Raw genomic sequence first — 26805 nt, 5'->3', positions numbered from 1 at the left:
CATGAAGCCCCGGGTTCAATTCCTCAGAATCACATAAACAGAAAACGCCAGAAATAGCATTGTGCCTTGAGCAAAAGCAGCTCAGGGACAGTACCGAAGCTCTGAGTTCAAGCTCCAGACTGTCAAAAAAATATAGTAGTTCCTTGAGGGTTTTTTCATATGTAGAATATATATAAATTGATGATTTTTTTGCATAAAACTGTCTTTGTACAAAATTATTTTAGTTATCCTATTAAGACTATGGTATTAGGTCAAATCAGCCTATTGGTTTGCATACAAGGTTTATTGGAATTCATTTGTGCTGGAGTTTATGTTTCTTTTGGCTGAGTAGTTGCACCTGACACTACGTGTACCATTTAAAACTTAAGACTGCCTCGTCTGTCTCAGAAAGTTTGTCAACCCAGTTTTTAGAAGAATTTTCTATATTTCCTGGTCTTTCTTTTTCCCTCAAATAACAGTTTTCCTTAATATTGTAATTGAAATGTAGGGTAAATAGGTCTTATTGCTATTAATAGTGGTGTGTTATGTGTTATTTTTAAGTTTCTATTTCATATCCAATTTAGTGGAGTATCATTCAAATGCAGAATAAGTGGTTAGTGACAAATCAGAAGGAATTGTCTTCCAACTGGACAGACTTTGATGACATGATTTTGTTTGGTCACAGTCTTATCACAAGAAAGGTTTGAGCGTTCCCACAGCTGGTTAAACAATTTAACTAATGAATTTCTATATACAGACAGCCTTTCTGTCATTAGGTTCTCTATCGATGGCTCCCATTAACTCTAGATTGAGATATTTAAGAATGTATTATATCCCTACTGAATATATACAGACTTGTTTCTTGTCATTTCCTGAATAATACAGTGTAACATTTTTCTTAGCATCTACATTATATAAAATAGAAGACTGGGGATGTGGTTGAAGTAATAGAGCACTCACCTAGTACATGCACAAGAGCCAGGCCAGGTTCAGTCTCTAGTACCCCACCCACACAAAGTATTTTGTGGATTACAGGTAATCGAAAAAGCATTTAGGTATACAGGAGAATATGCAGCAATTGTATGTAAATAATATACCATCTTTTATAAGGAATTTGAGCATCCTCAGATTTGGGTTCCACTGGCAGGACTAAGATCCAGGAACCAATGTCCCACAGATACCAAAGGACTACTATGCTTTCAAAGCATTCCTTTCTCTATCTGCCCTTTATACAGACTTTATAAGAAGGACTAGAGTTATTTCATTCCATTTCATCTTATATGAATATATAAAATAATTCTTACAACCCTTTTGCTACCATATTGCTGTCATAGTTTTTTTTGGGGGGGGGGTCCGGTCGTGGGGCTTGAACTCTGGGCCTGGGTGCTATCCCTCAGCTCTTCAGCTCAAGGCTAGCACTCTACCACTTGAGCCACAGCGCCACTTTCGGCTTTTTTTCTTTTTGCTTATGTGGTGCTGGGGAATCGAACCCAGGGCCTCATGCATGCAAGGCAAGAACTCTACCACTGAGCCACCATCCCAGCCCCATAGTTTTTTTTTTATTTGGTGTACCTTAACATCATACATATATGGTTGATTGAGAGTAAAGTCTTAAGTTTTTGATACAGAAAAGCACTAAACAAAGTTTTGGTAACAACGCTAAAACTACTAACTTGATTTTTTTTTAACTTTGCAGTATTCTGAAGAAGTTCTAGCTGTTTTTAAGAGTTATAAATTAGATGATACTCAGGCATCCAGAAAAAAGATGGAAGAGCTGAAAACAGGAGGAGAACATGTCTATTTTGCAAAATTTTTAACAAGTGAAAAGGTATGTACCTTGCTTTTTTTCCACATAGCATCATGATGTTTTTTGTCACTGGTAGTATTTTTTTAGTTCGATAGAAATGTTACTTTGATTTTGAATAAAGCCGATATTAACTTGAAAGTGCTATTTACTTGGACGTGTATAAATACAGTTTAATAACTTTCCATTTATACTAGAAATAGAATGATGAGGTAACTATTTAATACCAATTGGCAAACACTGACAAATGGTATTGTCAAAGATGGAAAAAGAGAACTTTCATATACTATTGGGTGAGATAAAAATTGAATCAACCACTGCATAACAACTTTATAATAATAAAGTTAAAACTTTTGCTCTTAGTTATGACATCTAGAGAATCACATATGTGCCTAATGAAATATATAAGCCCTACCGCACTGTTTTATAAATGGTGTGTTTGTAAGTTATAGTTTAGAAACAGCCTCTCTTCATTAGCAAGATTTGATAAGTAGCTAAATGTGTATGACAAAATTCTTTTCATCACTAAAAATGAATGAACTTAAGCAGTGATCAGCAAATGTGGCTTATCTGAATGTAAGTTGTACTGGAATTTGGTCTTGTTCATTCATTTATGTCTGGTTTTCCAATACAAGAGCAGAGATGAATGGTTGTGAAAGAAACCATAAGGTCCACATACTTTAAAATATATTTTAACTCTTAAGTTAGGATTTAATTTGAATTTATAAGTAATAAATGTACAAAATAATCCTTTGTGATTATTTTGCTATTTAGATACAAGTAAGAAGTTCAGAGTTCCCTATTAATCTTACCTATACATTTTTCTATACATTTTAATAAGTAGACTTTGCTAAAATACAATGCTAAGAAATTATATAACTTTTCTAGTCAAAATAGCACATTGAGTTTATGTTAACTCATTCTCTTTGCTCTAAACACATAGAAATGACAGGTAAAATACTGAAAGAACAAACCTAAAAGAAAAAACTTGGCTTCCAGAAACAAGATAAATATTTTCAAGAACCAGAAATGCCAAGTAATGAGTGAAACCATTTTGACTAAAAAAAGTTCCTTATACCACCTTCAGATACAGTTGGACTATATTTTGAAATGATTCACCCTCCATTTTTCATTCCTCTTTCCTCATCTCTACCTTCCCATTCTCCCTACACACCTCCTAGTTAGAATCCTTAGTATTAGTATATTAGTATATACATATATATGTAATTTTATGTATATAGATATATATGTATCTTTATATATGTCCATGAAAATGTATGTCTTTTAGCCTTAGCATCCACATGAATGAAAACAAAGTGTACTTGCCTTTTTGCGCTAGGTATATCTCACCATCATGTTCTCCAGTCCCATCCATTTTCCTGCAGTGATATGATTTTGTTCTCTTTTTTGTGTTTTGGGTTGGAACTCAGAATCGCATGCTCAGAGTCTGGCTTTTTTTAGCTGGCTTTGAATCACAATTCTCAAATCTCAGCCTTTTAAGTAACTAGAATTTTTACAGATATGAGAGCCACTGGCACCCAGCTTCATTTTTCCTTATGGTAGTGTAAAATTCTTTTGTTCTTCTTCTTTCTCCTTCCTCTTCCTCCTCTTCTGTTCTTCTCACCTGGGTGCTGTCCTTGAGCTTTTTGTTCAAGGCTAGCCTTCTACCACTTGAACTATAACTCTACTTCTAGTTTTTGTGTTTAATTGGAGGTAAGAGTCTTATGGACTTTTTTGCCCAGGTTGGCTTTGAACTTCGATCCTCAGAATAGTTAGGATTATAGCCATGAGCCACTGGCACCCAGCTTTAACAATATTCTTAAAGGAAGTGGCGCTGTGGCTCAAGTGGTAGAGCTCTAGCCTTGAACTGAAGAGTGCCCAGGCCCAGAGTTCAGGCCCCATGACCAGACCCAAAAATAAAAAAAATATTATTAAAGACTAAAGAAAGAAGGCTAAGGCATGAGCACCAGCCATAACTAATAGCTGAGAGAGTGTGAAAGGGACTGAGTTCAAGTTCTAGCACTGACTTAAAAAAAAATAAATATTGCTGATTAGAAATGAAAAGAGGTTTTGATGTTGGAGGCAGCAGAGCAGTGGAAAAACCTGCATAGTCTGTGATTTGGTGTGCTTGTGGAAGCCTAGGGTCAGTGTGAGACTAAGTAAAACTAAGATTGCCCTGTGCTCAGATGTAAAAGAACTGTAGGGCAGGAATGTTGAGAAATTAGGTAAGAAAATGATTGAATAGTGAAACTGGAGTTTTGGCAAATGACACAGCCCACAGCTTGGCCCATTGCTTGTTTTTACATTTTACATGCTTGTACAACTACCTACATGATAGCAATGCTGTACTTCTTGTTCCACAAAGCCTAAAAAAATTTACTGTTTATCATTTTAGGAAAAATTTTCCTGACTCCTTAGCTGTACTAAAATGATATTTTAATTTTTTTTAACCAGAATGAGACTTACTAGAGAACTCAAGAGATTAAAACTCCCAATAAAATATAAATATTAGCTATTGTAACCAACTGTGAAGAGAGCTGGGAAGGTTAGAAGACTATATTAAGACAGGAGGATTATGAGATAAGATTTCAGAAGTCTGGTGGGGTGTTAGTGGCTCATGCCTATAATCCTCACTATTCAGGAAGCTGCAATCTGAGGATCTCGGTTAAAAGCCAGCCCATGAAAGAAAATCCATAATTGTCTCCAATTAACCACGAGAAAGCCAAAAATGGTGCTGTGGCTCAAAGTGGTAGAGCACTAGCCTTGAGCAAAAGAGCTCAGGGACAGCTCCCAGGCCCAGGCCCTGAGTTCAAGCCCCACAACCGACAAAAAAAGACCAAAAAAAAAAAATTCAAGGGGCTGGGAAGATGGCTCAGTGGTTAAAGCGCTTGCCTTGCATGCCTGAGGCCCTGGGTTCGATTCCTCAGCACCACATAAGCAAAAACAAAAAAGCCGGAAGTGGCGCTGTGGCTCAAGTGGTAGAGTGCTAGCCTTGAGCTGAAGAGCTGAGGGACAGTGCCCAGGCCCAGAGTTCAGGCCCCATGACCGGACCAAAAAAAAAAAAATTCAAGGCTGGGGCATTGTGAGCAATACCAGGTCTAATTGGCCATTCTGTGAGTAACCAAGGAAGAGGTGGTTATACCTGTGGGGTTGAGATCAAGGAACCAAGAGTTCATGGTGAGAGAAAAATCACCTAGGTTTTAGAGGAAATGACAGCTGATGGCATGTGGTTTGCATTTGCCAGTTTGGAATGGGAAATTCAATCTGATTAATAATAGAATTGAATAAATTGCTGTAGGTGGTAGAAAATTGATTTGAAGGCCTATCGTATTTCAAAGGTGTGAAGTTTGCTTAAATAAGAGTGAAGAGTATGGAAGAAGTTGCTAGTGAATGAAATGGCTAGCACATGGTATACTGTATTAGTAGACAGAAACATGCCACTTGAAGCTAACCAATAGAACTTGAGCTGTTGAACCAGAAATCAGTCAGAGCTTTTGCCATGTTACTCGTTATTCATTATTGGGGATGAGAAACTTTTTCTTCTGCCAAGTTCCATTTGGGTTGTTGGTTTTTGTTGTTCCATTTGGAACTCAGTCTTAATAGCAGAATTGACACAGTGGGTAAATACTATCTTCAGCTTTTCTTCAGCTCTGTATGGGTATAATTGGAATGATTTTCCTTTGTTGCTGGAGCTCTTTTGGTGTGGGGCCTGAACTCTGGGCCTGGGTGCTGTCCCTCAGCTCTTCAGCTCAAGGCTAGCTCTCTACCACTTGAGCCACAGCACCACTTACGGCTTTTTTTCTTTTCTGTGTGGTCCTGAGGAATTGAGCCACCTTCCCAGCCCCCTGGAGCTCATTTTTATAGTAGAACCAGCACAGTGACAGAATTGCTGAAGAACTTGCTTATTAATGATCTTCAGCTCTCTTCTTACCCACATTGTAATAATACAATATGACACATTGTGTCTAAAATCTAAGAAGTAGCCACTTCAAATTCACAGATGATTCTTAACTTCTAATGCCTTGTCTTATGTTGAGTACCACTTTAGGTGCAGACATTTATAGGGCTACAGAAAGAAATGACACTCCTTGATTATTGTGCTGTTTTTCCCACATGGATTTCTCCTTTAGCCATTATTCCTTTCTATGTGGGAAGGAGACAGCTTTGTTATAGTTCTGCCCAAGTGTCAGAACCATAAACAGAAACATTGTTTTCACCATAAAGTGGTCAGAGATAAGTCTAAATTGAACCTGCTGCTGCTTTGTCCTTGGGCTTGAGCAATAACATTGTTTTGATTGATCTCACAACAAATACCTTTCAACTGAATGAGAATATTCCATTCCTATAGTGGTATTACCTGTTCCTTTCAAAACATGATCTTAATATGCTGTTTTGTTTGTATGCTTGATTTTTGAATAGTTGATGGATTTACAGCTGAGTGACAGTAATTTTCGGCGACATATCCTGTTGCAGTATCTCATTTTATTCCAGTATCTCAAAGGGCAGGTCAAATTCAAAAGGTAAGTTCATATAAATAGAAAGGAATTATAAGCAAAGGCAAGGAAAAGTACCTGCTTAAAAAATATTTTTATGGGGCCCATTTTATGTATTTGGAGTAATTATTTCTAACATCATCATCATAGAAAACATCTAACATCATTGAAAATGCTCTCATTGGGAGCTTTTAGACACAGGATAGTTGTTTTGAGGGAAAATCTCCTATGTAGTTCCAGGTCTTCTAAGGCATTTTCATTTCTATTAACGGGAAATTGATCCCTGGTCTAGGTTTTTATCACCTTCTTCCAGTACTTATATATCATAAGTTATGAAACTGTCCAGAACATCAGAACTGAAAGCTACAAAGAAAATGTTAAAGCAAACATGAGTTCCTTTGTCTGCATTTTCATAAAACCTCATCAGGATCTCTACTATGTATCTAAATCCCTCCACTCCAGGCATACTGTATCTTCTCATCCTGTTCGTAATTGAAATGAGCCCCCTGTGGCTTGACAGTGAGTCTGTAAAGGACATGACTTTATGACCTGCTCAGCTTGACCTGCAGTGTCATCACTTATTGGCCTCAAAGAGGCTCTTTGAGAATTGTAATTTCAAGGTAGCTCATGGTACATACTCCAAAATGTCATTCTTTTATTTTGGGGGGTGTGGTACAGTGTAATACGAAGATCAGGGTGTTTGGAATTAGATGTAGGTGTGAATCCAAGCTTTATGACCTTGAGTGCATTATTGAGCCATTAAATTCTGTGCATATTATGTACTCGAGATGGTTCTGAGGTTTCAGCGGGTACCGTGTACAGTGCTCCAGATCCTGGTACCATGGTAATTTATCAGTATTGGTTGGATGGCTTTAAAGTGCCTGGTGCATAGTGAGAGCTTACTTAATTGGAGCTGAAAAAATTTAAGTTTGCCTGTACCCTTTTTTAGGGTTTAAATCTTTTCATCATATTCTGAACGAGTTCTGTAGGAATATAGCATGCTTATATGGATCATGTGTAGGATATTAGCCCACAGGCTTTCATCTCATATTAAATTTATAAAACATTAATGGTGCCAGTGGCTCACGCCTGTCATCCTAGTTACTCAGGAGGCTGAGATCTGAGTATTATGGCTCAAAGCCAGCCAGGGTAGAAAAGTCCCTGTGAAACTCTTATCTCCAAGTAACCACCAGAAAACGGGAAGTGGTGCTGTGGCTCATGTGGTAGATCACTAGCCTTGAGCACAAAGAGGCTCAAGGACAGCACCCATTTCCTGAGTTCAAGCCCCACAACTGACAAAAAAATAAAATAAAAAACCACGTACAATTGCCTTTGTAACCATATCAGTTAATCAGATCTTTTCTTCTCCCTAGTACACGTATATGTCTTCAGTTCTGTCACTCAGTGTATAAGAAGTGCAAGAACTTTCTCACATAATCCTTTCATTTGTAATATTTCTAATGTTGGTAATATTTGGCACTAAATATAGTTAATTTGTGTGGTGCATGCCCTGTTTTTTAAGACCCTAAATAAACTTGTAAGTTAATATGCACTGCTGGAACTCATACATGCTTTTATTGCTTCTTTCCCTAGTTCAAACTATGTTTTAACTGATGAGCAATCACTCTGGATTGAAGATACTACAAAATCAGTCTATCAAGTAAGTCCAACATGCAACAAACCTATGATTGACAAAAATGGAAATTTAGAATTTTCTTTGTTTCAGCCCCAAATAGGAAAATAAGGATAAAGTTAAGCTCAGGTACAAGAACACAAACACTTCTTGGTTCTCTGCCTACAAACCACTCCTATGATGCAGAAAGTTGTTGAAAGCTTAGTATATTCTTTCTAATCACAGCTACTATCTGAAAACCCCCCTGATGGAGAAAGATTTTCAAAGATGGTAGAGGTATGTATTTGACATTTATAGTTTCCATAGCATCACATATAACCTCAAAGGATTCTGTTACACAAAGGAAATCTCTTTGTTTTTCCCAGCATATATTAAACACTGAAGAAAATTGGAACTCATGGAAAAATGAAGGCTGCCCAAGTTTTGTGAAAGAAAGGTAAATACATTCCATCAAAAGAAATAGAAGAAAGGAATTTCAAAGTATGGTTTGATTGTTAGATTATTTTATATCTTGTATGGATATGTATATGTGTATTTTTTATTTTAAAAAATGTAAGTTAAAAGGTAAAGTAATAGACTTCTTTTTTTTGGGGGAAGGGGGTCCAGTCATGGGGCCTGAATTCTGGGCCTGGGCGCTGTCCCTCAGCTCTTCAGCTCAAGGCTAGCGCTCTACCACTTGAGCCACAGGTGCCACTTCTGGCTTTTTTCTTCTTGCTTATGTGGTGCTGAGGAATCGAACCCAGGGCCTCAGACATGCAAGGCAAGTGCTCTACCACTGAGCCACCTTCCCAGCCCCAGTAATAGACTTTTCTATAAAAGTGCTACCAAGTTGACCTTTGTATTTTTTTCCTCAGATTTCTTGAAGTTAAGTTCTCAGAACAAATTGATCAAATCACTTACTGAAAATAGGGCATCTTAAAATTTGTCTATTGTATGGCATTTTGTATTCTGTGTGATAGTGTCCTGTCATAAGCTTTCATGTATGTTTTACTTGTGTTAACCACAGGACATCAGATACCAAGCCCACAAGAGTGGTACGGAAGAGAACAGCCCCAGAAGACTTCCTAGGCAAAGGAGCAAACAAAAAAATACTCATGGGAAAGTAAGTTAACTTGTCTTCTTCGGTAGGATGTTCTTGAGTATTTTTGTGTTTTGAAGAGGTTACTCTAAGAACTCCAGCTTTTCACCTAACATAAGTGACTACATCTAACCCTACCTATCACTCTAAAGTGCCATTGTATGAGTTCATGTGAACTGTAAACCTTCATTTTATTTCCATTTCCAAAATTCCTGGCTCTAGCTATGCCATTTTTCCCTGTTATGATAAGAAAATCACCCTTACAGTTTTTGCATGGTACACTAATGTTTGGATAGTTACTCCTAATTAACAATTTATTACTTTTTATTGTACTTTAATATTTCCAAAAATCTTATAAGATTATCATCTAATATATCCTAATATAAAAAATTTAAATGCCAAATGAGAGAAAAGTAAAAAATCTTACAAGATTATTATCTAATATATCCTAATGTAGAAAATTTAAATGCCAAATAAAATGAGAGAAAAGCAAAACTACTCATCACCACCCAGAAATCCACTGTTACGTTGTTCTTGTGTTCAGCTTTAAGTCATATGCAGATGATGTGCATAAAAATTTTGCTTATTTTGTAGTGACGAATTAACAAGGCTTTGGAATCTCTGTCCAGACAATATGGAAGCCTGTAAATCAGACACAAGGTAAGTTTAAAACATTTTAAAGATTTAATTTTTTCAGTGTTCATAAAATAGAACAGAGCCTTTTCTCAGCAGTGATCAGCTCAAAAGAAAGTGGAAAGCCTGCTGTGGCTGACTGTTGGCACAGCACAATATGGCTCCCTCCATATAACATCCAAAAATGCTGACAAAATAAAGTAAGTAAATAGAGTCACAAAAGGAATCAAACGTAAATACCAGAAGAATAAATTGAACTGCTGTGGTTTTATCAAGCTGGGAGCAGATGTTTTCCTGTTTGGAAAAGCAGGGAACTTGGTGATAGTAGTCATGAACAGAATAAAGCCTTAGGCTTGCAAGCCAATTTCCCGTAAGTAAAGCTGAGATCAATGTGGAGGTACCATCTGGAAAAGAAGGGTCAAGAGAGCAGGGATAAGGCTCCTGGTACAGGAAACCTAGAAGCTTGTCTGTTTCTACTAAAGTGTGGAAGAAGGGGAAAGAGATTTCCCAAACAATTAAAATGATGTGCTTGCTTTCATTGTATTTGTAATATTTTACATTTATTTATACTATCAACGTCATAAAGGAACTTTCTAAGCTAAAACACCTAGAAAGTCCCAAACTGGTAGTAAAATCTGTCTTAAGCTGTGGGTGCCAGGGGAGGGAGGGGGTTAATACCTTTGAATCAGATCACACTAGGCTCATACAGATAAAAGTCTAATGAGGAATATCTGGCCCTCAAGCCAAATAAGGCCCACAAAATCATTTGGTACATGAGAAGCTGTTTGCCTGAATTGACAATGCAATGGGTTTTGTATGACCTATCATTGGTGTTATAAACATCCATGTGATGTGGCCTTTGGCAGACAAAAAATGTTCCCCTCCCCTTGATAGCTTGATATACATTCTACCATGAGTGTTCTGTTCTGGTTGTTTTTTAAAAAGACAGACAAATGCAGTGTAAGATATGTTCCACATAATTAAAAATAGCTGAATAGCAACTGAAAACAAAAGATCAAACATGAGACTGCCAGAAAGAACCAGATGAATTTGAAAAAGCAAGTAATGTTTTAGAATGGAGAAAATAGAAAAACAATAGAACAAAAATCTTAGAATGGAGAATAAGAAAGGTCATATTTGAGCCGGTGCCGGTGGCTCACGCCTCTAATCCTAGCTACTCAGGAGGCTGAGATCTAAGGATCGCGGTTCAAAGCCAGCCCGGGCAGGAAAGTCCGTGGGACTCTTTATCTCCAATAAAAGCCACTAGAAAATGAAGTGGTGCTGTGGCTCAAGCAGTAGAGCGCTTTCCTTGAGCTGAAGAGCGCAGGGACAGCACCCTGGCCCAGAGTTCAAGCCCCATGAACGACCATAAGAAAGGTCATATTTGGTAACTGAGAATCAGCATAAACTATTAGTTACAAGATGTGTCTTAAGAATTAAGCTAAATGCCGGGCGCCAGTGGCTCACGCCTGTAATCCTAGCTACTCAGGAGGCTGAGATCTGAAGATCGTGGTTCAAAGCCAGCCCGGGCAGGAAAGTTTGTGAGACTCTTATCTCCCATAAACTGTTAGAAAACTGGAAGTAGTGCTGTGGCTCAAGCGGTAGAGGGCTCGCCTTGAGCTGAAGAGCACAAGGACAGCGCCCAAGCCCCAAGTTCAAGCCCCATGACAAAAATAAATAAATAAAAAGAATAAGCTAAAAAATCGTTCTCTTGTGTGAAAAAGTTATCAAAGAAAGAAAAGTCACCCTGCAAAAGAGCTGCCTTCAAGAACAAAAGAAAGTCAAAAGCCAGTGGAATAATAGCTTCAAAGTGTTTACACAGAGTTATCAGTCCAGAGTTCTACAACAAACTAAATTATGTAGTTACTTGAATGTGACAAGCATTTACTTTTAGATCTGGAGGAGTAGCTTAGGTGTATGAACAAGGCCCTGGGTTGAATACTAATACTATTTTGAAAGAGAGAGAAAACAGTAGTTTAATGTCAATACTTTGAGAATCTCTTACCAGCAACCCTACTTTAAGAAAAAAAGTTACCATAAAGAACATTGAACCCAGAAGGGAAGATTTTGTTAGAAGTATTACTCTGCAGGAATGTATATTTGTATACATGAAGAAATCTGGGTAAATCTTGTTAAAGTCAGGAGGCAGAGATCACAAGGATCATGATTCAAGGCTAAAATAGGCAAGTCAGCAAGACCCCATCTCAGTTAATACAGCAGGCGTAGTGGTATGCATCTGTGGTCCCAGCTACACTGGAATCTGGGTAAGATTGGAGTATAAGGGCCAGTCCTTGGAGAGAAATACAAGACTCTTATCTAAAAAGTAGCTAAACTGAAAAGAGGCTAGGGTAGTGGAGCTATGGCTGAAGTAGTAGAGTGCTAGAGTTCAAGCCCAGGCCTTGCATTTAAAAAAAAAAAAAAAAAAAAGCATGTAAAAGAGGATGAAGATAGAAATTCAAAAAAAAAATCTAAATCAGTATGCTTAAGTATTCCTCAATAAATTGGATGAAAAGGTAAATTATTTTAAAAGTTTAATAGCTGGGCACTGGTGGCCCATGCCTATAATCATAGCTACTCGGAGGGATGAGATTTGAGGATCTCAGTTTGAAGCCAGCCCAGGCAGAAAGTCAATGAGATTTTATCCCAGTTAACCATCAGAAGCTGGAAGTGAGCTGTAGCTCAAGTAGCAGAGCACTGGCCTTGAGTAAAAAAGCTCAGAGACAGCAACCAGCCCCAGGACCAGCACAAACACACAAACAATTGTTCATCTATAAAAAGCACTGCTCAGAAGCAAGGAAATAGAAAGGTTAAAAAAGTATAATAGACTAGGAAATGGAACCAAGAGGTTTTTTTCCTTTGTTAAAACGTATAAAGCAGGATGCCGGTGATCCTAGATACTCAGGAGGCTGAGATCTGAGGATTACAGTTTAAATCCAGCCCTGGCAGCAAAGTACATGAGATTCTTACCTCCAACCAACCACCAGAAAAAGCTGGAAGTGGTGCTGTGGCTCAAGTGGTACAGTACTAGCCTTGAGCACAAAATGGCTCAGGGACAATAGCCAGGCCCTTAGTTCAAGCCCCAAGACTGGCCAAAAAAAAAAAAAAAAACCACCACCACAGGCAATCTTAGGATCAAGAGAAGCAGTAATTTCCTCATTTTAAGAATTGTGGGTAGGGGGTAACAAGTTCAACAAGAAATGTACTCACAGCCTTACTTATGTAACTGTAACCCTCGGTACATCACCTTGACAATAAAATTTAAAACTAAAACACAACAAAAAGAAAGAATTGTGGGTAATTTGCCGTTGATGGTGGTTTGATCTAGTGATATAGCCACTTCAAAGACATCTGGCATTTTCTACTTATATATGCCATATATATTTTCATATATGTATGTGTATTCTGTTGTGACATAAAATGAATTTTCTACTATGGGTTGCTGTACAAGTATGAAGGCCCTGATGCCTAAATAAACTAATTCATCCAAACAAGGATATAAGAATATAAGAATGGGGCTGGGAAGGTGGCTCAGTGGTAGAGCGCTTGCCTTGCATGCATGAGGCCCTGGATTCGATTCCTCAGCACCACATAAGCAAAAAGAAAAAAGTCAGAAGTGGTGCTGTGGCTCAAGTGGTAGAGCGCTAGCCTTGAGCTGAAGAGCTGAGGGACAGTGCCCAGGCCCAGAGTTCAGGCCCACGACCGGACCCAAAAAAAACAAAGAATATAAGAATGTTTACCATCTCAAAGCAAAGAATAGGAAATACCTTACTTACTACTATTCCTCATATATCACTTTGAAGAACTTGTGGCAATTCAGTAGAAAACTACATAGGATCAGAAAATTAATGGATAAAAACTTCTCTATCAGTCCTGACATACTCAGGAAAAACAAACCATGAATACAAAGAATGCCATTATTTTTTAAGAATGTTATTAGAAGCCAAAGTGAGCCTGGGCAGGAAAGTCTGTGAGACTCTTACCTCCAGTAAACTACCCAGAAAATGGGAAGTAGCACTGTGGCTCAAGTGGCTCAAGCGCTCGCCTTGAGCTGAAGAGCTGAAGGACAGCGCCCAGGCCCAGACAAGCCCCACAACCAACAAAAAAAAAAAAAGAGGAAGAATGTTACTTGTCAGCCAGGTGCCAGTATCTCCCACCTTATAATCCTGACTACCAGGAGGCTGAGATCTGAGGATCCCAGTTCTAAGCCATCAGAAAAATCCATAGGACTCTTATTTCCAAGTAACCAGCAAAAAATTTGGAAGTGGAGCTGTTGGTTTAAGTGGTAGTGCTACTACCCTTGAGCAAAAAAGCTAAGGGACAGCATCCAGGCCAAGTTCAAGCCCCAGGACCAGCACCAATAATAATAATGATGATGTTATTTTTCTAAAATGTACAAGAATTATTTATCAAATTCTGAACAGTAGCCACCTGCTGAGACTAAAGAATGAACTAAGGGGAGCAGGCAGGGGGAGCTTATATTTGTAGTATTTTAAGCCTTGACACCAATATGGCAGAAGCCTGGGATTATGGCTATAGACACGTTAAATCTTGTATATGTGTGTGTACTGGTAATGGGGCTTGAATTAGAGGCCCTTCAGCTCCTATAAAAGGGTGGGTTTTTGGATCACAACTGGCCCTCTACCTCTTGAACCATACCTCTAGTTCTGGCTTTTTGCTGGTTAATTGAAGATGAGTTGCTTAGATATGTCTGATCACCTTGGCTGTGAACCACAATTCTCAAATCTCAGTCTCTTGAGTAGCTAGGATTATACCACCAGCACCTGACTTGAAATAGAAAATAAAGTGGTAAATGGTTCCAAAACATTTGTGAATGATAACTATTTACTGTGAAATCCTGTTTTGTCTGTTGTAATAAAGAAAGAGTAGCCAGGTGCTGGTGGCTCACACCTGTACTCCTAGCTAACTCAGGAGGCTGAGATCTGAGGATTGTGGTTCAAAGCCTACCCAAGCAGAAAACCATGAGACTCTTATCTCCAATTAACCAAAAGTGGAGATGTGGCTCAAAGTGGGAGAGTGCTAGCATTGAGTGAAAACCAGCTCAGGGACAGCGTCTGGGTCCTAAGTTCAAGCCTCACGACTGACAAAAAGGAAAGAATGGTGGCAGACTCACTGGTCTGTCATAGTTACTGGCTAGGAAGCATGTCATTATAATGAAATATTGTATCAAAAGATTTGGGGCTTCTCTTTTTGTTGAGAGCTTTTTCTTTTTTTCTAGCTTTAGTCAAAGATGTAGAACATCTAATTTGCTCATTGGGTATCATTTCTTTGTGTGGGTATCAGAATCTTATGTCTACAAATTCCAGAAAGACCCAATTTTTTAAAATATTGCCATAGTAATCTAAATTATAGAGTTAAAAGCTAAACTCTTGTGTGGTTATTAGCTTTGGTTTTTACTAACTTGGGACTTAAAAACATGTTATTGGGTGAGGACAGAATTTGAATTTTTTCTGTTCAAATGCTTTTAAACCCCTGGTCAACCTCAGAACCTTTTATTTGTAAGTAATGCATAGTAGATGTTAAATAATCATCAGACTACACCCTTTTTATTGCCCCTTTTGAGAGGTTAGCTTTAACTGTTTTTAACTCCTTAAAAGTGTGGAGTTACAGTCAGGTACCAGTGGCTCACACCTATAATCCTGGCTACTCAGGAGGCTAAGATCTGAGAATCATGGTTCAAAGCCAGCCTGGGCAGGAAAGTCTGTGAGACTCTCTTCTCCAATAGACTACTCAGAAAAAGCTAGAAGGGACACTTTGGCTCAAGTGGTAGAGTGCTAGCCTTGAGCAAAAGGAACTTGAGGGGAGAGCACCCAGGGCCTGAGTTCAAGTCCCACTACCAACAAAAAAAGTGAGTTCTTAAGTTTAATATATTCCTAACTCTATTTAACGTTTGAGTACCATTACAACATGTTATTAATCCCTTATGCTCACTAGTTACTTTATAATGCCCAGGGAATACATGCCAACTTTGGAGGAGTTCTTTGAAGAAGCCATTGAACAAGCAGACCCTGAAAACATGGTTGAAAATGAATATAAGTAAGTAAATTTTTTCATTAGTTGATTTTAATTTCCTCCATTACTCTTGGCAATTCTGTGTATACTAGTAAACTTAAAGGGGTAATTGACAGAGTAGCGCAGAGTGAATGTACCATAATGAACCATGTTCAAATTGTTGTACATCCTGATTTCAAGGATTATTCTTATCATATGACTTGAATTTACACTTGTTTCAAAGTACAAGAAAAAAAAATCATTCTCTCCCTCTGTCACCTCTATTCTGTGTTCCCTTCAAAGCAGCCTCTCAAAACAGCCAACATAATTCTCATCTGTCAGTGGCCAGTGCAGTAGCTCTGTGCAGGCCATTCTTTGGCCCTGCAACAGTGAACCTGTCCTTCCTAAGATTACACTCTCCTGTCAACATCCTTGAAACTACTCTCATTACTTTGGTCCCTTGCTCTTCCTGTCAGTCTCCATTGTTGGCAGTTCATTCGCTGCCTAACTCTCAGTTTGGACTAATTTCAGGACTCAGTCACAGCTTGTTTATCTAGAATGTTCCAGGTGACACCGTAGTGATTTAAGAGTAAGGGCCCTCGTCAGGATGCATAAAGTTCCCACCTCTACCACTTACTGGAAAAATACTCCTATGGGGCTGGGAAGTTGGCTCAGTGGTAGAGCGCATGCCTTGCATGCATGAGGCCCTGGGTTCGATTCCTCAGCACCACATAAGCAAAAAGAAAAAAGCCAGAAGTGGTGCTGTGGCTCAAGTGGTAGAGCACTAGCCTTGAGCTGAAGAGCTGAGGGACAGTACCCAGGCCCAGAGTTCAGGCCCCACAACTGAACCAAAAAAAAAAAAAAAATACTCCTATGTCCCCTTTCTTCATCTATTAAGTGTTCATATTAATAGCTCATTTCACATGACTATTCTGAAGATTAAATAAAAAGATTCACATTGAACATGGATAGAATAAAACAAGCATTTGATATGCATGATTAGTGTCACTTTTGCAGTGTTTTTTTAGTCACTGTGATCTCTTAAACTAGTCTTATGGTCAGTTCTTCATGCATCAGTGAACTTTAAAATATATGTGCAAGGACCAGAAATAGCACATACCTGTAATCCCAGCACCGGAGGCTGATGAAGCGGTTATATGTGAGACCAGCCAGGGGTCTATATAGTGAAACCTGTCTATAAAATCAAAATTGATTAAATTTAAATCACAATCCTAATCTCATACTTCCAATTTTAATAGTGAGTGACTATTCCAGACTCCTTCCAATAACTTTTTTAGGCCTCCTTGATCTGGATCATACCTGCCTCTGCAGATACATCTTGCTACTTTTTGACTTTAAGCATACCAACTATTTGTCTTCCTCTTTAGAATATATACCATCTGGCTCACGTGACACCCCTACCCCCACCCCCACCCCCAGAGCTTCCCGGTCACTCACTTCGGATCTCCCTGCTGAGATACACTTCCCTGCCCTAGTCCCTGTGTGACTTACTCCTGTAGCATCTAAAGTTGTCACATGTAAATGTCTTTTATCAGTAATGATACTTACCAATACATTCAGCAATATTGTATGTCTGGAATTTTCTCAGGATAATTTCCTGAAGTCCTCGGGCAGTAAATGCAGAGCTAGGAAAACCACTGTAACCTTGAGGCCCTGCTCTACTGTAGTGTTGTTTTGCCTCTGTGTTCAGAATGCACGGTCTACAAAACCTTATAGTTCCTGAGTGCCTAGTTCAATAAGGATTTGTTGATACAGAATTTATCAGCTGAATGTGGTAGCAAAATTGACATCTCTTTTCATTAGAGCTGTGAACAATTCAAATTACGGTTGGAGAGCCCTCAGACTATTAGCACGGAGAAGCCCTCATTTCTTCCAGCCAACCAACCAGCAGTTCAAAAGTTTGCCAGAATACCTTGAAAACATGGTAATAAAGCTAGCCAAGGAATTACCAGTAAGTACATATATCACTTTTTCCATACTACTTAGTTGACATTATCTTCTTTGCTAAATTTCTATCAGTTTGGGCAAAGAGGTGAATTTAGTATCTCATGTTTTAAAAAAATAAAAAAACGTACACACCACATGATAGAAAAAATGCAATTGAGTATACACATACATTTTTAGAAAATGCACAAATTTGAATTTGATACAAATTTAAACTTAAGACTTGAATTTTTCCTGTTTGTCAATGCATTATAATGTTTCCTATCAGATAGTCAAATGGTAGCTGGCCTATCTTTTTTCCAACACAATTTTCTAATGTATTGTTGCGATCCTGTAGTCTTCCCTCCAAACATATAACTTAATAACCCCAGATATTTACACATGGGTTTGCCATGCTTTTCACTACTTGCCCAAGCTAGGGGCCCGGAGTTGTTCTGAGGCCCTGTACTGGGGATCTTATAACTACTTTACCTAAACTAAAGCCATCTCTAGCTTTCTTACTTCAGAAGTTGTCATGTTTAACCAGGCTTCAGTGTGTCATGCCTGTACGCCTGTAATCTTAGCTACTCAGGAGACTGAGGCTGAAATTTGAGGCTCACGGTTTGAAGCCAGCCTGGGGCAGAAAAGTCCCTTTCTCCAACTACTCAAAAACTTGAAATAGCACTGTGGCTCAAGTGGTAGAGCACTAGCCTTGAGCACAAAGACGCTCAGGGACAGCACTCAGGCCCAGAGTTCAAGCCCCAGGCCTGGGGGGAAAAAAAGTTGGCATTCATTAAAATGTTCTTTCCTGCATCTTTAGCCTCCTTCTGAAGAAATAAAAACAGGTGAGGATGAAGATGAAGAAGATAATGATGCTTTACTGAAGGAAAATGAAAGTAAGAATTGAATTTTCTTGGCTATTTTACAAAATTGGAAAAGATTGGGGTTCTTGGTTGAGAGGTACGTTATTTAATTTGATCTACTTCTCAACTTATCTCAGTTCTGCTTCTGATTTATAGTAAGGAATTAAAAGGAAAGAGTAATACTTTAGGCAATACCATTCCTCTGATTCTTGGGAGCTAGAGGGGAGCAGCTACTTTCAGGCAAAGTCTTCATAGTTATAGTACAATGGTGTTGATCTAATGACCATGACTGTAAGGAGAATATAAAGTTGTTTTAAAGTAATACTCATTAAAGTGAATAATATCCTAGTGTTCCTATAGCTTTCCTGTTCTGTTGTATACTTAGGACTGCATATCATTGTACTTTGTTGATAATTTATATTTTCTGTTTCCTAGGTCCTGATGTTCGGCGAGATAAACCTGTCACTGGGGAACAGCTAGAGTTATTTGCCAATAAGCTTGGCGAACAATGGAAGATTCTGGCTCCGTACTTGGAAATGAAAGACTCTGAAATTAGGCAGATTGAATGTGACAGTGAAGACATGAAGATGCGAGCCAAGCAGCTCCTGGTTGCCTGGCAGGATCAAGAAGGAGTCCACGCAACACCTGATAGTCTGATTAGTGCACTAAACAAGTCTGGATTAAGTGACCTTGCAGAAAGTCTAACTAATGACGAGACAAATAGTTAGATTCTTTTCTTTTTTATTAAAACTGTGATAAGATTTTGTTACCAAGCAGCATTTGATAAGAGGTCCACTGGTTTTGGTAAACAATAAACATTTTTATAACAGTTGTACAGTTGGGTGGTGCTCCAAGAAATAGAACACACATTGGCTCAAACCTCAGAAGGGATGGGAAGGTGGGTTGGGAAAATGGCCAAAATGAAGTAACGTCAAAATCACAAAGTATTTTTGTTATATATATTTATAATGAAGTTAAATAGCACTAATATGAAATTAGTTTTCTGCATGCTGTTAGTAGTTACAAAATCTAGCTATCCTACAGTGACTTTCTGAAACCTTGTGACTGTTTTGTTCCTTTTCATGTGTTAAAGATATCAGCAAACTGGTCTTCTCATCATGTCTTTATTACCAAATTTTATTGGCAACAACACTGAGTACTGTGACACCTGTCCCACTACCATAGCAAAGCAGTTGTGACAGCCCAATACAAAAAAATGTTTGCCAGCCCTCAACTTTAAAAGAAATGAGGTCTAAAACTTCATTCTTTAAGCCTTACAAGAATCTTCTGATCTCTTAAATCCTTAACCTAACTACACACCAGGGATTATTGTGAAGTTCAAATGAGATGTGCAAGCACCTGTACGCAGTACAACACTTTGTAGAAATGGCTGAACTGAACAAATTGCTGAACATAGGTAGTGCCATCTACTACTGCCCTGTTCCACACACAGCTCCTTCAGGATCCAAAGCTCAGGCCATAGTTGGTGATCTGAAGAAAATATAATGAGTGCAGAGCACTGTAATGCTCTTGTTTGGGCTTCACTCCTCCACAGCTCTAATATTGAAAGGACCTCAGTGGTAATGGCACAGCAAATAAGGCACATTCAGGAATCAAGATGACTTTTGCCTACTCTTCCTTCTCAGAGACCTACACAAGGCTGGATTCTAAACTAGCCTTAGTTTAAAACTAAATCCAACATCTGCTTTAAAAATGCCTTTGGAATAATGCTTTTGCATCAAATAAAATGAAACTGAGCTTCGTAATGACAAGGAAAAGTAAATACAGCTTTTAAAATCCTTAATATATTCTATACAAGGCTTTTACATCATTCTAAGCCAGCTTCACCTGGCTAGTAGCTTCATTATCTAGTAGGTTAACAAAATCTGATTTTAAACTGCTAAGTTTACTATTACAACTATTCTAACCAAATGAAACCATGAGTAAAAGAGCTGGAAAGTTACAAGATTGACACAAATCACAATTCTTAGGGTCTCACTCCATTCTACTTTTCACCATTATCCTACATCTTCCTAGTATTGATTGCCAAATCAGTTCAGGTGAGAACTATTTACAAAGCTGAAATGTTTATCCCCTAGTTAAGTTACAGATTTGAGAGGAAAATGGACATTATTCCCTAACAGTCTTAATGGTTCTGCAGAGCATTAAAACATAAAAATAAGAGATGCATGATAATCCCTAAACTTTATTATAAATACATAACTCAAGCCAGTTAGCTACTGATGTATCTTTACCTCTTTCCTTAGCAATCAAGGCTCCAGAAACAACTATCAATAACTAGTTAGAATATATTAAAAGGAAACCATCATAATCAAATATGTCATACTCTGGTATTTTCATCATAACTTTAAAACCACTGATTATAAATTTTGAGATGGACATTTAAGTTTTTGGAACATAAGAGTATAAACATAACAAATGAGTCAAGAAATGAATCTGGTAAAACATCACTGCAGCCAGCATCCAAAGAAATCCATATAAAAACTTTGTGTTTCTAAGTGGGATATGAGCAGGCAACGAAGTTACCTCTTAAATGGATGCTCAACAGCACAGTAATATTAATCTGCAGAAGTTTTATTAAATGTATCTGAATCTTCAGCCGAACTCCAACACTAAAAAGACAAAGACTTCAGGTCAAAAACTATAATCCCTCTTTTTTTTTTTTATTAAATATCCTCATTTTCTAAAAATAAGCAACCAGAGCTCAACATTTTTAAAGCTGATTACTACAAAACCATTGCAAAGTTAAATGTACAAACCATAGTACATCAGACACAATAATAAATGTATAATCAAATATAATCTTACTGATCACAAATTTATTTTGTCAGGAAAAGCCAGCAACGGTCAGGCTGGACAAATACTTGATTGCACCCATGTTTCCATGGGATGTGGACCAGCAGCACTGAGTTATACGATGAAAGCAACACTTCCTTTTCCATCAACCTGGAAAAATTTTTTGTTAGATAAGGCAAAGGATGGGCAGCTATTTACTGAATGGTAAAGTGAACCATGCAAGAACAAATAGTAGTAGGTAATAAGTGTGCAATAAACATCACTACTGAGTCTTGGGCTGAAAATAGATGACAGAATGTAATGGTTGAAAGACATTTCAACTAAATTTTTTTTAAGAATTACTGTAAGAAATAAGTTTTTAAAGGACATCTTCCAGCCACTTTTATACAGGGCAGCATATCCAAAGTCAATTTTCTATAATTTTCTGATTGATGCACAAGTGGTCTGATTCTGCTCTCTTGTTCCACATGAGGGAAACAAAACCACCTAAAGGTCTTTCTTTAAAGCTCTGGATTATAGAAATGATCAACAAATAACATTATCTCACATCTAAGCATAAATAGCTAAATTGAAGATTATTGTTCACTTTCATCTTCCATTACTTCAACTCTGCGAGGCCCATAGAGTAGAACATAAGCAATGTGCCAGTCACCACCACCAGACAGCCGCAGGATGTCTTCTGGTGTTACGATGCTGACTTTGTCATCATCAAACTTGATCCATTCATCTAAAGAGCAAGAAAATAACTCTTCAAAGTTCTATTTGTTTCCAAAATCAGATTTGACTTGATGTACTGCAATACTCCCACCTACCAGCTAACAGCCCTCCAAGTGTCATTCAGGGACCACACAGCTTTGAGAATATTAATGGTTCCATAATGACAACAATTTCAATACTAACTAGAGACTCCTCCCAGAGCCTGCATAAGATGATACTTTAACAGACAAATCAATCTGAGAGTGGATTGTGGTCTAGTTCTGGCAGAGGTTATCTATCCTGTACAAGGCCATGGCTTTCATTCCCAGCACAAGGAGGAGAGGAAGGAAGAAGAGGGGAAGGGGAGGCAACAAGGGTGAAGGAAGAAAAAAGAGGGAGGAAAGAAGGATAAGAAATGCAAGACAGATATAAAAATCCAGCTATTTTCTGTTAGGCCAGATAATAGGAAGGCATAAAAATGTAAACCAGTACTGTTTCCCACCTTTATTTTTCTGGTGCCAGTACTAGGGCACAAACTGAGGACTTTGGGCTACTGTTTAGCTGTTTTGCTCACAGTTGGCAGTCCTGGAGCCAGGCCTCCCTCCTACTTTTTGTTTGTTTGTTTTGTTTTTGCTGGTTAATTGAAGATGAGTTTCAAGAATTCATGTGCCTAAACTGGCTTTAAACCTTAATCTGCAGATCTCAGCCTTCTGAGTAGATAGGCTTATAGGTGTATGAGCCACCAGCACCCAGCTCACTTTTTTTTCCCCCGTAAATTCTGAAAGTTACTATATTAACTAAAAAATGTTATTAATATGTAATGCATTTACTACTGTTTTTAGTGAATTTAATTTCTCTACCTTAATTGCTAATATTGGGAATAATTAAGAGACAGACTTCATAAACAAAAGCTCTAGAACCTTTAAAGAACAAATGTATAGTACCGACAGTGAGGGAAAAAAATAGAAAATATAGTTCTATGACAAAAAATCATTGCTATAAAATATGTAACAAAAGAGTACTCAACAATTGAAAACACAGTGCAGAATTCTTTACCTTGTTTTCTTTTCACCCATGATACATAATGACCTGATGAACTAGACCTTCCCTGGTGTGTCAGCACTGCTTGTAAGTCATAATATCCACAATTATTGGAGCCAATATCTAAAGAAATACAAGTCCATTAGTATTAGACAATGAATACAAGTGTATTCTCAAGGGAGGTAACAACAAAAAAAAAAATGTTCAGATTAGTAATCTAGTTTTTTACAATCCAGGAAGAAAACTAATTAGAATGAAGGCTTCATGATTGATACTTTTTTTGGGGGGGTACGGTTGTAGGGCCTGAACTCTGGGCCTGAGCACTGTCCCTCAGCTCTTCAGCTCAAGGCTAGCGCTCTACCACTTGAGCCAGAGCGCCACTTCCGGCTTTTTTCCTTTTGCTTGTGGTGCTGAGGAATCAAACCCAGGGCCTCAGGCATGCAAGGCAAGCGCTCTACCACTGAGCCACCTTCCCAGCCCCATGAATGATATTTTTAAAGTGCAATTATACTGTTTGTCATATTAAGGCAAAATAGTCTTCAAGTAACAATTTTAAAAAGTTTATCTTAGCCAGGTACTGGGGTTCAAGCCTGTGAGACTCTTTATCTCCAATTAACTACCAGAAAACCAGAAGTGGCTCTGTGGCTCAAGTGGTAGAGCAGCTCACCATGAACTGAAGAGTTCAGGGACAATGCTCAGGCCCAGAGTTCAAGTCCCACAACCAACAAGACAAAAAATATTTATCTTAATAAGTATGTGGCAAGACAGATCTTTACCAACATACATATAAACATAAAAACTCAAATGTTGACTTACCATCCGCAAATGAAAAGGGTTCATATTTAACTTCTTTCTGTGGACTACCCTTCTTGTCACACTGAGAAAAAAACATCTTAAATCATTATATTGGAAATAACATTTACATTCTTGCTGAATATTCGTTTTCCCACATTTACTGGCTACAAAGTATTAAGACAAAATAACAGGCTACTCATAAATTATTTGGCATATTCTGCACGGAAGAATTTTCACCAGCTTTTAGCAATTTGGACTCTCATTCTGCTGAGAACATGGAGACAGTGAATGTGTCACCTACTGCCATAAAATGTAATGTAAGATGATATCACTCTAGGAAAATGTTTGGCATTCTTGAAAAACTAAATAGCAACCGATATACAACTATATTTACACTAAAATCTACATGAATACTTAAACTCTACCAAACAGACGAAAACTGGAAATAATCCAGATGTTCTTTAATAGTTGCATGGTTAAGCAAACTGTGATATATCAATACCAGGAAATACTAAAGAATAAAAAGGAAAGAATCCTTACATAATAACCTAGACAAATCTGGGGAAAAGTCAACACCAAAAGGTTATTTTAAAATGGAAAATTTTCTATTTCATTCATGCACTATTTGGGAAACAACAAAATTGTAGAAAGGGAAGTGATTAGTGGTTGCAAAGAATTGAGGGCAGAGGACAGTGTAACTACAAAAGGCAACTATGAAGGATCTTTGTGGTAAAATAAATGTATCAATGTCAGCAACCTAACTGTGATCATTTCATTACAGTGTATAGGAAGCTACCACTGGGGAAAACTAGGGGAAGAAAACTTCAGACCTCTCAGTATTCTTTCTGATAACTGAGTGTGATTTCCAGAATTACTTCAAAATAAATTTTAATTTTTTAACAGGTGCTTTTAACACATACATACAAATATAATTTTAAGACGTGGTATTAGCCAGATATCAATAGCTATGCCTGTAATCCTTGCTACTCAGGAGACTGAAATCCAAAGGATCTTGGCTCAAAGCCAACCAAAGCAGAAAAGTCTGAGAGACTCCATCTCCAACTAACCAATGAATAGCCAGGTGGGAGATGAACTCAAGTGGTAACAACCAGCAGTAGAGAAGCAAGCTGTGCCAACTCAAGACCCTCAATTCAAGACCTGATAGCAGTTTAAAAAAAAAAAAACGCGGAAGTGGCGCTGTAGTTCAAGTGGTAGAGCGCTCGCCTTGAGCTGAAAAGCTGAGGGACAGCGCCCAGGCCCAGAGTTCAAGCCCCATGACCGACAAAAAAAAAAAAAAACGTGAGCTAATTCTAGTAGGGTATTTTTCATGCCCAAGAAAAAAAATTCTACATACAATTCAGACCTCTTAAAACTAGTAGAGCTGGGAAGGTGGCTCAGTGGTAGAGCGCTTGCCTTATATGCATTGAGGCCTTGGGTTCGATTCCTCAGCATGACATAAGCAGAAAAAGCTGGAAGTGGCACTGTGGCTCAAGTGGTAGAGCACCAACCTTGAGCTGAAGAGCCAGGCCTGGAGTTCAGGCCCCAGCACCAGCAAAAAAATAAAAATAACTAAATTTTTTAAATGTTATGCTATTATTTTAGTATTTCCAAGCATACAAGAAGCACCTACCAAGATGACTTGGTTGTAACAGTACACATTCAGTAATCACTATTCTGGCACCTACAATCCCATCTAAAAATAGGAATGATTCTAAGCCTAACAAGGAATACAATCACATATATGTTTATATAACAGAAACACAATCTGCAGGTTACAGCAGAAAAGAAAATATCAAGTTCTTGTTTCTTATGCTAACTTTAGTTTTTACATTTGAAATTTTAAAGGCTTATTACACCAATATATGTAGGCTGTGCACACTTCCTAATTAAAATACAAGTTCATCCAATTATACAAATAGGTTAACAATCCAAGGTAATTGTTGAGGGCTGATTAAAGATTAAAATATTAAAAAGCTGGCAATAAGAAAAAAAAAGTTGGTAATAAGAACCTACTACATTTGGCTGCTGATTCACTTTTTTATCTTCTAGATCCTTGAATTTTGATCGAAAAGAAATCATTTTTTCTTGTAGTTCTGGAGTACATAGTTCATAAACATCCAACATGAGAGGAAATTTAACATCCTGCATACAAACCAAAAAGAAAGAAAATTTGTAATCAGATATATGGATTCATATATGTGTGTATATATATCTATATATATCAAAATATAGACATATCACACTTCTGAAGGAATGCTTTAATAATTCAAATAAACTTTGAGATAAAATCTTGTGCAATTTATCTTGCCCATGTAATTTTAACCTCTCTATACAATATTTTCACAATAAAAAAAAATCTTGTGCAAATCATGTGGAATACTTTACAACTGTAAATTCTTTAGACTTACTCTTATGACCAGATTCTGTTTTTAATATTGTAATCTTTAATCAGTCCTCAATAATTGCTTTTCAAATGTGTTCTCATTACATGAAACTGATCACAGAGAAAGACAAACACTGGAGGTTCACACCTATAATCCTAGGCATTCATGAGGCTGAGATCTGAGGACTGAGGTTCAAGTTCATCAGGGCAGACAAATCTGAGAAACTCATATCCAATTAAGCAGCAAAGAGCCAGATTTGAAGGTATAGCTTAAGCAGTAGAGCACCAGCTTTGACCAAGAACACTAAGCAAGTGTTTAAGGCCCTGGGTTCAAGTCTCAGTGCTGTCACAAAAATATATGAATTAACAGAAGCAGCAATTCAGCAATATTAGGCTAGATGCTATGAAAATAATGAAATCACAATACTGGAGTCAATTTAGAATTTTTTTCTAATGTAAAGTTTAATTTTACACACAGGACTGATATACTCCAAGAATTTATGTTAAAATACTAATCTGAGGGTTGGGAAGGTGGCTCAGTGGTAGAGCGCTTGCCTTGCATGCCTGAAGCCCTGGGTTCGATTCCTCAGCACCACATAAGCAAAAAGAAAAAAGCCAGAAGTGGCGCTGTGGCTCA

At 37.8% G+C, this 26805-nt stretch overlaps 2 protein-coding genes across 2 annotated transcripts in view; one reads left to right on the top strand and one right to left on the bottom strand.

Moving 5' to 3' along the window:
* The window catches only part of Thoc1 (THO complex 1), a 45862-nt gene extending 26594 nt beyond the window's left edge, over positions 1-19268 (top strand). Inside the window, exons 12-22 of the mRNA XM_013014825.1 lie at positions 1663-1807; positions 6203-6303; positions 7870-7936; positions 8135-8185; positions 8275-8345; positions 8916-9011; positions 9582-9647; positions 15591-15674; positions 17454-17601; positions 18394-18469; positions 18872-19268. Of these exons, the coding sequence (XP_012870279.1) occupies positions 1663-1807; positions 6203-6303; positions 7870-7936; positions 8135-8185; positions 8275-8345; positions 8916-9011; positions 9582-9647; positions 15591-15674; positions 17454-17601; positions 18394-18469; positions 18872-19164 (1198 nt within the window). The 3' untranslated portion in view covers positions 19165-19268. The remainder of the gene's footprint in view (positions 1-1662; positions 1808-6202; positions 6304-7869; positions 7937-8134; positions 8186-8274; positions 8346-8915; positions 9012-9581; positions 9648-15590; positions 15675-17453; positions 17602-18393; positions 18470-18871) is intronic.
* The window catches only part of Usp14 (ubiquitin specific peptidase 14 (tRNA-guanine transglycosylase)), a 25163-nt gene continuing 17518 nt past the window's right edge, over positions 19161-26805 (bottom strand). The window contains exons 10-13 of the mRNA XM_013014888.1: positions 25799-25927; positions 23807-23867; positions 23006-23113; positions 19161-21980 (exon numbers count right to left, since the gene is read on the bottom strand). Of these exons, the coding sequence (XP_012870342.1) occupies positions 21829-21980; positions 23006-23113; positions 23807-23867; positions 25799-25927 (450 nt within the window). The 3' untranslated portion in view covers positions 19161-21828. The remainder of the gene's footprint in view (positions 21981-23005; positions 23114-23806; positions 23868-25798; positions 25928-26805) is intronic.

The sequence above is a fragment of the Dipodomys ordii genome, unplaced genomic scaffold, assembly GCF_000151885.1.
Source record: "Dipodomys ordii isolate 6190 unplaced genomic scaffold, Dord_2.0 Scaffold25, whole genome shotgun sequence".
NCBI classification, from domain to species: domain Eukaryota; kingdom Metazoa; phylum Chordata; class Mammalia; order Rodentia; family Heteromyidae; genus Dipodomys; species Dipodomys ordii.
The sequence above is the reverse complement of the archived record's forward strand: the minus strand, read 5'-3'. Positions and strand labels throughout refer to the sequence as shown.